The 13,588-nt window shown below is 38.6% G+C and overlaps 1 protein-coding gene across 1 annotated transcript; it reads right to left on the reverse strand.

The window, feature by feature from the left end:
* Nucleotides 1-11,692: 11,692 nt before the first annotated feature.
* LOC114701546 (melanoma-associated antigen B18-like) lies at nt 11,693-13,457 on the reverse strand. The gene has a single exon (XM_028881653.2). The coding sequence runs from the start codon at nt 13,401-13,403 to the stop codon at nt 12,432-12,434; it is 972 nt and encodes a 323-aa protein (XP_028737486.1). The 5' UTR covers nt 13,404-13,457; the 3' UTR covers nt 11,693-12,431.
* Nucleotides 13,458-13,588: the final 131 nt, after the last annotated feature.

A 13,588-nucleotide genomic window follows, 5' to 3' on the forward strand; every position in this document is an offset into this window, starting at 1 on the left:
ATTTACATAGGTAATTTTTCAGTATTAATCTTTTTTACCTCTTTTATACATTATTTAATTTTATTTAAACCCTCTAATACTGGAAAACAGTAAAGATTAAGAACTCTTCCTGGACTCAACTTTGTGTTCCAGAAAATGTCTTCCTGCAGTGAGCCTGTGTTGCTCACATGAATAAAATAAGGTCAAGGATAACTTCCCTGTTTCTCTGTGATAGAACTCCAGTCTCTCAATATTCCTTTGCTTTGCTTTGCTTCGCACATAATTAACTGAACTGCTTGTCCCAGGTGATCAATGAAAAGAAAATGCTCGCTGATCAACATTGGTCAAGCTTGTTTTCTCTATCCACAGCCCTGAAATTTGTCACAATCTCTTCTCAGTTATTATACAGTCCCTTCTTAGTGTAGAAGGGCTTCTGTATGAAACCATATGACCTTTTCATCCAATTGTCTCGTATACCTTGTTCTTTCTTGTTCTGTTTACACTTCTCTGTAAAATAACTTTCAAGATTCTATAGAGTTATAAGTAACTATATTTGATGACATGTAAATGAATACTTGAATACTTCAAAATAGTTAATAAATACTTGAGTACTCCCAATTTTAGAAATGCCATTTCAGCAGATGCACATAAATAACTTTAAAAATAATTTTAAATTTTTATTACATGTGCATGAATGTTGTGTCTGCATGCATTTATGAGCACTGCATGCATGCCTGGTTCCTGTAGAGGCCATAAAAAGGTACTGGATCCACTGTAACTGGAGTTACATAAGATTGATAACCACATGCAAATGAGACCACATGCAAATGAGAATTTATTTTCCTCCATGGAATAATAGTAGTATTTAATTTTTATTGGTAATAATGAAAATATAAAAAGTCATGTCTTAACAAATGGTTGCATATTTTTACAAAGTCAGTCAACAAAATATCCTACCCAGACCTTCCTATTGGTTCACATTCTCCTCAGAGCTTATACTTGTATTTCTTTTTGAGAATTAAGTTTGTTCAGTTTTATATTCAAATTTTTATGATGGTGAAGTTCTTAGCCCTAAATTTAACATCTGTGTCATACCACCTCCCCACAGTGCTCAAGGAACACCAAGAAAGAGGGGCAGAAAGTTTAGAAGAGGCTGGAAAGGACTGCTGTTAAAGAATGTCTCCTGGACATGATAGAATCTTCACATTCATGAGCTTCCAGCAGCTATGCCTGGCTGCACTAGACCTATACAAGATAAAGCTAGTTGGCATTCCAGCATGGATTGGAGAGGGGCTCATGAGTCCCCACCCATAGATGAGGAACTATTGGCAGTTGCTAGATTTTTGGAGAACTGTGTGTTGTGTGTTCATATATGTATATGTGTGCATATGTTTGTGGATACACATGTAATTTCCTGTGTGTGAATGTAGAGTTAGTTTTCTTTGGGGATCTAGCCCCTGATACATCACTCAAGCTTCAATGGATTGTCTTACACCCATACACACACACACACACATAGGTAGTGATAATTGGATTCACTGGGTTATAAAAATAATAAGAGGACATGAAGTGAGAAGGGGAACTCAGGGAAGGGAGTTTAAGAGAAATTGGAAAGGGAATAAATATGATGAAAATATATTACATATAATATTTTTATATATGAGAGATTCATATATGAAATTCTAGAATAAAAATATTTTAAAAAGAAAAGACAACAAATTCTTCCTAGAATTGTGGCATAAACCTCTCATGATAGCACTTAGTGGGTGAAGGCAGAAGATTTACATGTTTCAGGCTAGGTTGGGCTACCCTAGTGAGTTCTAGGACAGTAGAGGCAACATAGTGAGACCCTGTCTTAAAAAAACACAAAAATAGTTTTTTTAAGACAGAAAAAAAAAAGAAAATTCCAAGTTCTATAATTACATTTTGCTAGGGGCTTTTGGAATGCATATAATGGATATGAAGCAATTAACTTGGCAAAGAGATTATAGAAATTATTTCTTTGAAGAATGACAGTTATAAAAGTTACCACTTTTACAACAGATAATGCCATCCTCCCCTCTGATAAACTTTATTTGTTTTTTAATTAAGGACAGCGTGTACATTCTAAGAAAATTAGTGTCAAAATTACCTCATAATTTTTTTTCAGGAAATACATATACAGTTTTCCTCATTAGAGAGTAAGTTACTTAATTTTCAATGAAATGATGTCTTCCTATTTGGAAACATGTCAGGGTTTCCTCAAACTTGTGTCAAGGATCAGCAAATTACTTAATATTTCTATCTAAACCACCCTTATTTTCACTCATTTCATTGCCAAATTAAATTTTGTTAGTTAAAAGTGTCCTTTTTAAAGCATTGGATTTGTGTCTCTTACTTCAGGATGAAGCAAGCCAATAAGAGCATCTCATTCAAGATACTTTTATCGTTATTTCTCAGAAATTCTTAGGAGATGCTGTGCATAAAACAAGATAGTGCTGTGTTTTCATCTGAATTGAAACAGTAGCCCAGGCCACCATCCATTTATGACAAATATTTTCTCTGGTTTAGTAATACTGTGTGTTGTGTGTTCATATATGTATATGTGTGCACATGTTTGTGGATACACATGTAATTTGATGTGTGTGAATGTAGAGGCCCAAATCATCCTTGGGTCCAGTTTCTTAGGCATTGTCCACTTTATTTTTTGAGACAGGGTTGATAACTAGCCTGGATCTTGTCATTAGATAAGACTAGGGAGGCCCACGGAGATCCACAAAGATACTGCCAGAAAAGACTGCTGGCAATGGACGAGAGACGGCAGGAACTGACCTACTCCGGTGATGGGATGGCCAGACACCCTGTTAGTTGTGCCATAAACCCCATCCAAGGAAGGTCTGAGGAATCTGGATGCAGACATCCATGGCTGGGCCCCTGGTGGAGCACTGGGAGTCTAATTAGTGAGAAAGAAGAGGGTTTATATGAGCGAGAATTGTTGAAGCCAGGGTTGGATAAAGCACAGGGACAAATAGCCAAACGAATGGAAGCACAGGATCTATGAACCAAAGGCTGAGGGCCCCAACTGCATCAGGCCCCCTGAACGGGTGAGACAGTCATTTGGCTTGATCTGTTTGGGAGGCAGCCGTGTGTTAGTGCCGGGTCCTGGGCTTGTTGCATGAGTTGACTGTTTGAATCGTGGGACATATGCAGGGACACTTGGCTCGGTCTGGGAGGGGGGGACTGGTCCTGGCTGGACTGAGTCTACCAGGTCGATCCCGGTCCTCGGGGGAGACCTTGATCTGGAGGAGGTGGGAATGGGGGTGGGATGGGGGAAGGGGGAAGGGGGGCGAGAGTGGGAGAACAGGGGAATCTGTGGCTATTATGTTGAAATAAATGATGTTGTAAAATAAAAAAAAATAAAAAAAAAAAAAAAAAAAGACTAGCTGGCCAATTGAGACCATGCCTGTCTGTGCTTCCTTAGTGATGAGAAAATTGGCACACACTATCGAGGACTAAGGGGGTCCAGCCCCTCGATAGTCCCCTCCCAGGGTCTGGGAAGAATCTACAACCAGCTGATAATCTTTGATGAAAAGAAATGAATCTATGTACACGAAACTCCTTAGTCCATATACTTTATTATTCTGTGACAGTTATAAGCTTATATTCTGCTCTCATATTTAGGTCATCTTTAGCCTGATTTCTCTCTATATTTGTCTGCGATCCCCTCTAAGTTCTATCTTAATTCCTTTGTCTAGTTCTGCCCCTTCTAGGTTCTCATCCATCTTGTTCCTTCCCATATCATCTCCTCTCCCGTCTCCTTCTCTCTCATCTGGCTCTTCCTCATCTTCTATCTCGTTCCTCTAGTACTCTCCTGTAGCCCTTCAATCTACTTCTTCCCCATCTCAGTTTGTTCCTCTCAAGTTCTTACCCATCTAGTTCTTCCATTCTCTTCTCTCCTCTCTGTCCTATTGTGCCCTGGGAGTTCTGGTATATATACACTTACAAGCAGTATTCCCTTAGCAGTGCAAAGCCAGGCTTCCAGGGTCAAATGGAGGGGTGATAAGAATCACACAGGGAGGCAATAACCGTTAATTATCACTTGCAACCCCAAAGGGAAGTGGCCAATGGGGAGATGAATTAACTAAAGGCTAAATTCAGGTAATATCTAAGAAGAGGGCTCTTATGTGCCCAACTATAATCTTAAACATGGTTCGTAGAAAGTGTTAAGAATCTATAAGCTGCTAGGTCAATGGGAGAAAATAAAACTGTCTTCTTTTTTCCTGTGGCTCATATCTGTCCAAGCTGTCTGCCGTTTTTCTGCAGGGTGGGGGAAAGTGTGCTCAGTCTTTAGGCAACCTGTGTACAGCTAGATGCCTCTGGTGATAGTTAAAGGGAGATCTGGAACTGGAGGTAAGGTTTAGGAAAGGAAGAAGTAAGGCTTAACTGACACATCTGCCAGGTCTTCTCAAACAGGTAGCCTGGATGCTTAAGTCTGTTCTTAGAGAGTACAGAGGTATCTCTGATAAGGTACTTTCCTCCATCCAGTGATGGACCTGGCCGGATGTTACCAATAATGATAATTACAGGGAGGCTTGAACTGGGAGTTCTGGCTGAGCATAGCTGTTAGCATAGAAGGTTATCTAAATATTCCTAGAAGTGGTTAGGTAGGTAGTTAGAGGTTTATAAAGTTAGTAAGGCTGTAAGAAAGGAGGGGTCTGAGCTAAATTGTGTAAAGCTATTACTTAACGTCCACCTGACCTAGGTGGTGTCTCCTTGTGGAATTTTCCTTAAGTCAGGAGACTCGCCTGTGGGTTGTTATCACTGTTAATCCTCGGAAATTGGATGACCACCTGGGTGATGTCTCCTATAGTCCTTGAAAGTGGCTAGGGGAGATATCTGATTCCAGAGAAAGCCTTTCCTGAGGCTGTTCTCCAAATGCCTGGAATGTGTATGTCTAGAGAGTGATCAGTCCACATTGTTAGCCCTTCTAAGGGAAAAATCAATTGGGAAAACTATGAAGGCACACATGATTTTCATATCAGAATACAGCTGATATATAACAAGCCAAGTAACACCAAAAACTCCTTGGGATTTGGCTTCCTCTGGAGGAATTCCCTGATTCCTCCAGGTAGTGACTTTGCCATAACCAGCTGAGTTCTTAAGATATTCCCGCGGCCCACAGCAACACACCATCAGCAGGCTCAGTATTTTAAGGTGGATTATATTAATCAAACTCATTTACCCCAAATAATTCTTTTTTTTTTTTTTTGGTTTTTTTTTTTTTCGAGACAGGGTTTCTCTGTGTAGCTTTGCGCCTTTCCTGGGACTCACTTGGTAGTCCAGGCTGGCCTCGAACTCACAGAGATCCACCTGGCTCTGCCTCCCGAGTGCTGGGATTAAAGGCGTGCGCCACCACCGCCCGGCCCCAAATAATTCTTTTAAGAAAGGTTTTGTTTATGTGTTCATATTTGGATCCCCTGGATCTGGAGTTACAGGTGGAAGGATATTGATGTGGGTGCTGGGGACTGAACTTGGGTCCTTTGCAAGAGGAGTATGTGTTCTTGTGACCATCTCCCCAGTAACACTCTCAGATAACTCTTAAAAGGGTGGTGGCATTTATATTTCAGGATGATGAAACAGTGTGATCATATTGGCTTTGGTCACCAATTTCAGGTATTTTGCTACTAAATTTAACTAAAATTAAAAGTATAACAATCTCTCATGTGCTTGAGGGACTAATTCTATAACATGAATTCTTGATACCTAATGCCAATACCCACTTGTGTGTTTTATATAAAATAGTATGTTATTTGCATGTCCTGCAGACATCCTCCTTATGCCAATTATACAGCATTGTTTATGGAATAAAGATAAGAAAAATTCTGTACTTGTTCAGTGTAAATTCACTTTTCTAAATATCATTATCTGTGTTTAGTTGTCACACCAACTCCAGTGTCATGTGTGTGACATGAACAATTATGTCAATAATAGTGGATGAGAGATACGTGTCCCACGGGACTAAGCTCCCTGGAGGTCCCTGACAGAGTGCCCGTGTTATGCCTCCTTCTTGAAGGAGACGTGCTTCACAGATCATGAGCTCTCTGGGCTAAGGGGTCTGTATAACTGCTTTTCTGATAATGTTCTAATTAATCTATAAAACACAGCCAAAATTAATGGATGCTTGGGTTGTAAACTATGGAGAAAAGGAGAAGCTGGACATGGACTTTATTTAGATGTAACAGAATGAGCTATTCCTTAAAGACCTCAAGCTGCTAGATAATAGAAAATATAATAGTTCAGGCACTTCTAGGGACTGAACACTCACCCACTAGGAATCCTTTAGGAATCCCAACTAAAGTGATTTATGACAGAAAACATTATCTCATAGGAGACAGATGGTGGGCCCCTCTGTTGAGGAAGTTCAGCATAAAAAACTTAAGGACTACAGCAGAACCCCTTCCCCTTACAGGAGTAAAAGTACAAGAGTCCGTATTCCAACAGGTAAAAAGGTTTTATATTAAAACAGATATGTGATAAAAGAACTAAAAAGAGACTTAGGGAGGATCTACAAAATCCAAATTAGCTAAATGGGTCATGAGAACCAAAAAAGTAAAAATGAATAATAAACTAGCGAGTAGCTAAGATAAAAATAAAAAAACACAGCCGCAACCACAAAGAAGCCTTCACAAGTCTAGGGACTGTACTAAGTTTAAAAAACACAGACTGCTCTTTGGGACATACAGTTCTTGTGAGTGAAGGGATATGTCTAGTGCCGATTAATAATTATATGCTTACTGTTTTTTAAAAGATTATGTAATTGAATTATTGCCTAGCTCTTGTTGCTCATTGTATGACTTGATAGTTTTCTTTTTTGTATATAAACTGCTGATTTACAAAAATACAATTACAACAGATTCAAACCACTTCTAAATGTGTTGTCTGTCTGTCATTCGCCGAATCCTTACCTTCCTGACTGCCCAAGCTCTGGTCCCCCTACGGTCGTGGTTCCCCCCATGGGCCAGTCCGTGACATTTAGTTGTATGTATGTATGTGAAACCCACTCAGAGAAGGCCCAATCACAGATCACTGTAGAGTCTTACAATCACAAAAAGCCTTTCCTCAAATAAAATTTTCCAAATTGATTTTAGCTACATGTCCCCTGACACACTTGCTGAATTCCTTCCTATCTTTTCACCTCCTTATTCCTTTGTATTATTTGTCCTTAGGTTTTAAAAGCCATTTCATTTTCTTCCCCATACTTTTATTGTTATTTAACTAGAAAATTCTAAACAGAGAGCCTGGGTATCTTGTATCTTGCTTTCACTACTTCTTTTCTTAAAATACTTTTATTATTTAAAACAATTTTTAAATTTAAATATATTTTGATCATATTCACCCAAGTCCTTCCAGTTCCTCTCTTCATCCTTATTCCCCCTACTTTAAGTTCTTTATCAAAAAACAAATGTAAAAGCAATCCCTCTAAACACCAAGAAAACAAAATAAATCCCCCCAAAAAGAAACAAAACAAAAACATCAAAGTAACCAAATAAAAGCACACATATGTGCATGTGCGTGTACACACACACACACACACACACACACACACACACACACACACATGCACACACACGCACACACACACACAAATCTGTTGTGGGATGTCCTTCTGTATGCTGTAAATATGTGTTGCTCTCATTGGTTATAATATAGCTGTTTAGCCAATGGTGAGGCAAAATAAAGTTAGGCAGTACAATCAAACTGAAGACAGATGAAGAAGGGTAAAGTGAGGGCAGATGCTGCAAGCTACCCAAGGAGCAAGATGCCAAAGGACTGGTAAGCCACAGGCCATGAGGTGATGCATAGTTTAATAGAAATAGGTTAATTTAAATGTAAAAGATAGTCTGTAATAAGCCTGAGCCATCAGCTGTGGTGGTATTGTGTTCCCCAAAATATTGTGTACTCTAATAAATTTATCTGGGGTCAGAGAACAGACAGCCACTAAATACAAAGGCTAGAAAATGGTGGCACTCACACCTTTAATCCTAGCATTCCAGAGATAGAAATCCCTCTGGATCTCTGTGAGTTCAAGGCCACATTGGAAATAGCCAAGCATGGTGACACACACCTTTAATCTCAGAAAGCCAGCCTTTAATCCCAGGGAGTGGTGGTAGAAAGCAAAAAGATATATAAGGCGTGAGGACCAGAAACTAGAAGATTTTGGCTGGTTAAGCATTCAGGCTTTGGAGCAGTAATTCAGCTGAGACCCATTCTGGATGAGTACTCAGAGGCCTCCAGTCTGAGGAGAAAAGACCAGCTGAGGATCCGTCGAGGTGAGATAGCTGTGGCTTGTTCTGTCTCTCTGATCTACCAGCATGGACCCCAATAACTCGCCTCAGGTTTGATTGTATTAATAAGAACTTTTAAGATTCATGCTACAATCAGCCAATCATTTATAATTAATATAAACCTCTGAATGGTAATTTTGGAAGTGACTGCCAGGTATAATTGGGTATATGGAACAGAAAGCTCTGCCTCCAATTACATATGGCACTCCAACATGCCACACATACGTCCACATAAAGCCTGAGAAAGCTTAGAAAAAAAAGGGTTCTAAAACACAGAAATGGAGCCAAAAACATCTTCCTAGTTATGTTTCTCATGTGGGCCATGGTATAGAAATACATTGGCATTCTGGCTTTAGCTATAGTGTAGAGGATTCCTGCATTCTCACACAAGCCACAGTACAAGTATGAGCTGTGTGGTAGATTTAGGGTTTGCTCATACAGCTAAAAGGGGTTAAAGATACACAATAAAAACAGATTCAGACAAAAAGTCCTCTAAACAAGTCACAGTATATTCAAAAGATATGCATAGGCTTGGAGGAGAGAAGAGAAAGGGTATAGACAGACATAAATTTTAAAAATAATTTAAATGAAGTCCTTGAAAGAGAAATAGAGTAATAAAAATTATGATAAGCCATGTAAGGACAGAAAATTCACAGAGAGTCTGGATTATGTATATTATTTTGTTGTTCTTAAAATTTTTGACTGCTATGAGAAATTTGATTATGGAAGCTGCTGGATTAAACCAACCTATATATTTTAAAAAATCTTGATTTCAAAATTTAAGTCAAAAGGTATGTCATTTTTGGGGAGAGGTTATGTTTTTATTTCCACAGAAAATGAGAGGCTATGGATCCATTCTGGGTTAAGGAACATCAGGTTTGATCAAGGAAGATCCCCTGAAATCCTGACTACAGATGTGGTAAAATATACCTAAAGTAACTACAAGATACAACATGTATTTTACCTGCTCAAACATAAAACAAAAAATTACCTTTGACTGGTTTGTGTGTAATACACAGTTTATATTTGTATTTATACAGATATATATGTTACCCTTAAAAGTTTGTGTATTTTCAGAACAAGGGACCAGACACAAATAAAATTGTATGGCCCAGATGATTCAACATTTCAGTATACCTCTGTTATAGTTTCTTCTGAGTTCCACATCCAAAACAGCTTCAAGGGTGCTGTTTGAGATGGACCAGCCACACAAAATACCCTAGTCAGGATTTGACCATATTTCTAAATTTTCTCAGGGTCCCCATAAGATTACCAGTGTCCCCAATCAACAGGAAGTAGTCTAGAGAACTACACCCAAACTCCCAAAATATTGTTTATGAATGTTTGCTTTCATTTCATGGGGGTTGTTTATAAATTGGTCATAGTCAATCTCTTTCTAAAGAAGAAATGGGGATGTGATATAAAAATGATAAAGAGGGTAGATTACTGAATCTACTTTAATCCAAAAAAACAACTGTTAATCTCAAAATATTTTATATTGGTATGGATTTTAATTTATTGATACAAATTTAAAGTTAATTTTGTTATACTGTATGTATATTTCTACTATTGTTTGAGGTATTATGTTTATACAGCTCATTAAAAAATGTAATGTATAATAAAAATACAGATTAATAGTCATCTGTAATAGTCAAACTTATAGTCATGTTAGTTTGGTTTTCTAGATATACAAAGATATATTTCAGTTAGGTTCAGTTAGTTAAGTTCAAATACTTCAAAGACCTACAGAATATGGCATTTAAAATGTTTTAATAACCTAAGGCTTTTCATGACAGTGAGACATGTCTGTTCCTTGCAGCACCAATCTATTCCCGAGAGGATGATGGGCACTGAAGACACTCCATATGGAGTTTATTTTCTTTTTGGCAAAACTGGCCTATTAGGCAAGAAACTGCCCTTGCCTCAACTGCTGACAGTAAGTATACTGTCCAATCTGGAGAAGCAGGATACAAAGGAAAGCAACTAGCAAACTTTGCCAAGACAAGGTAGGACAGTCCTTCAAATTTTCATGTTTCTGAAAAAACTCTTTCAGATATGCTAGGCCTGTAGGCCAAAAATGGATGCCCCAATGCTACAGAGAAAGTTTGGGTGAAAGTCCAGGCAGCCTGATGTCCCTGTCATTAGGTAACATTACATCCTTCTGGAGACTTTGATGAAGTTGAAGACTAGATAGTTATAACTATAGTTTTTTTTTCATTGTGATAAGTGGTAAATTAGATATAAAACTTTAGACCCACCAAAATAGATAATTGATTGTTTTCTCTAATTTTATCAAATACAAATAGTATAAATAATATAACTATAATTCTTGCTTGATAACACTTTTGTTATATATAATTTTACTATGTTAAAGTTAAAAATCTTTCATTTTGATTAGGCAGAAAGGGAGAAATGCTGTGGGGTATCCTTCTGTATACTGTGAATATGTGTTGCTCTCATTGGTTGATAATAAAGCTGTTTGGCCAATGGTGATGCAGAATAAGGTTAGGCAGTACAATCAAATTAAAGACAGAGGTGAAGAATGGTGGAGTCAAGGCAGACGCTGTGAGCCACCCATGGAGCAGGATGCCAAAGGACCTGAAAGCCATGGGCCAATGCATAGATTAATAGAAATTGGTTAATTTTTTTGGGGGGGAGACTTTTTTATTTTTTACAAATTTTTTTTTTCATTTTACATACCAATCCCAGTTTCCCCTCCCTCCTCTTCTATAACCCCCCTCTTACCCCCATCCCACCTCCATACACTCCTCAGAGAGGGTAAGACCTCTCTTGGGGAGTCAACAAAGTCTGCCATACTAAGTTGAGGCAGGACCAAGCCCCTCCCCCCTGTGTCAAGGCTGAATAAGGTAACCAACCCTAGGGAATATGTTCCAAAATGCCAAGAAATATGTTAATTTAAATGTAAGAGCTAGTCTGTAATAAGCCTGAGCCATGGCCAAGCATTTTTTATTAATATAAGCCTCCGAGTGATAATTTGGGAAGCAACTGCTGGGTATAATTGGGCATACAGGACAGAAAGCTCTACCTCTGATTACACAAACCAAAACAAAAAATAAACAAACAAAAAAACAACAACAGTGGGATCCATTATATATTGTTCAACTACTTTTGAACATGAAGATTGTGCAGGAATAGTTGATATACCCAGTGTTACTCTATTGGAGAAAACTGATTTTCCCTCTCCCATCATAAACTCCCCATTTCTAACAGAATGACTTTCAAAGGCTAGATGCTAAATAACTTTGGGTAATAAATAAACTGGTGAGCATGAATTACAGTTTAAAATACTTTATTAACACTTATACTCTACAGGAAGATAAATAAAAGTATATACACTTTATTTGTTTGAAACAAAGTGAAATAAAGAAAACCAAAAACTAAGTATTTATCCTCTTATTATTTTCTTTTCCATTTTTGCTATCTCATTATTTAACTTGACATTGACTATGTTTTGACTCAGATTTTAGTCACTGAGCCAACAAAACCCTAAGACTGAACAGACTAGTAAATTCAAACTGATGTAGACTTCTCCCTTTCTTCTCATACATCTTTTTTTTTTAAAAAAAAAATTAAGTCCAGTTAGTGCTACCCATGTGGGTGTAGGTGTGGGTTCATCCACTGGAACATGGAGAACTCACCAGTGGCCACACCCCTAAAATAAAAGTGACCCTCTCTCCCCAGAATAGCTTCAAACTATTCAAGGGCAGAATGTATAAGCAAACTCATTAATAATTTTACATTTAAAGGCATTGAAGCCAATTGAAAGAAACATCTGAAATATTACACAAAAAGCAAAATGAAATTTAAAGTAACAAATATGGCAGAGGAATGCAATGATGATATTCATTGTGCTCCTTCTATACCTATGCTGCCCATCTACTACTTAAAATATTCACTGTCCTTAATTTCCACACAGGAAATTTTCCTCGGACTTCAATCTATAAAATATGACCTAGAATTAAAAGAGAGAAAAAGGTAAAACTGGAAGTTACTAATATACAACAGAAAAGAAATACAAGCACTTGTTCTCTCAGCCCATAATAACCCTTCACTATTAGGTAGCTGACAGACCATTACGAACAAATAGTGAGGAAATAGCCTTAGCTGTTACTTAGCCTGAGAGGAGCTGCTGGTGTTGGCTTTTGAATGTGAACTGGCCATAGCAGCAGTGCGAGCCCTGGCTGCAGATCTGGCTCGAGCTCTTTCTTCCTCATCTTTCACAGCTATTTCATACAAGGCTTCAAAGGCATCTGGTGTAGTATCATGGATCTTGGCCCAAAACTCCAGGATTTTCATCTTGCTGATTTCAGCCTCGGCCCTGGAACCCCAAGTGAATTCAAAGGATGGAGGATTGCTGTTGGGCACTTTTCGGGACTCCAAGTACTTCAGCCTTACCAAATCTTCAGTGATAACTTTCTTAGGCTCTCCGTAGATGAAGTGTTTTCTATTAGCATATACGCCCATCATATTCAGCACATCCCAGATATCCTTTTCAGAGGCACAGTTATTTTTCATGAAGATCACACCCAGCACCATCATTAATAGGCCAGTATTGGGCATATTTTCCTCATCCTTCACTCCATCAAAGGTATGTTCTAGTTTGTTGAAAAGGGCATAGCAGTGCCTGATAGGATCCACTTCCTTCAGATCAACACCAAAAGCTAGCTCCATGTGCTCTGAGGCTCTCTTCAGGATCTCACTGAAGTCATTTTTCGATGCTTTGACAACAGATTTCAGCATATCTGCCTTTGTAATAACCTCTTTCTTTTGATACTTATCCATCAGGAACTGCACCAGTAAGACTACTTTGCGGTTTATAGGATCTTTATTCCAGGCCACAGTGTCATCAGAATCATCTGAACTTTTCTCATCTTGGTTTCGGGCACCTGCAGTGTCTGAAATGGTACAGTGTGCTCCCTGCAGCATGTCGGGAGTTGTAGGCATACCAGCATCAGGAATAGATTGATGTGGATACTCATAGATAGGACCTGGAGAGGTCTGTTCCTCCAGTGCGTTTTGAGCACGGACCTGGCGACGCTTCTCCCGGGCACGGAGCTTGCTCTTCTGGCCACGAGGCATGATGTTAGTAGCAAGGAATACAGATAGTGTTGCAAACAGGTTAAGGAAGACGTCACCCTGGAAAACAGAGGATGAGATAATTTTACAATCTCTGTTGGTAGATGATGCCATTACTCCATAAAAGGCCGCCTCACCAGGTTCCCTCGTACTGACTTAGCACCCACCCAAAAGGGAAGGGGAGATTT

The sequence above is a fragment of the Peromyscus leucopus genome, chromosome X (genome assembly GCF_004664715.2).
Source record: "Peromyscus leucopus breed LL Stock chromosome X, UCI_PerLeu_2.1, whole genome shotgun sequence".
Classification (NCBI taxonomy): Eukaryota; Metazoa; Chordata; class Mammalia; order Rodentia; family Cricetidae; genus Peromyscus; species Peromyscus leucopus.

Bases quoted from the DNA above. Each gene is read 5' to 3' on its own strand.
- LOC114701546 (XM_028881653.2), bottom strand. From the start codon at position 13,403: ATGCCTCGTGGCCAGAAGAGCAAGCTCCGTGCCCGGGAGAAGCGTCGC.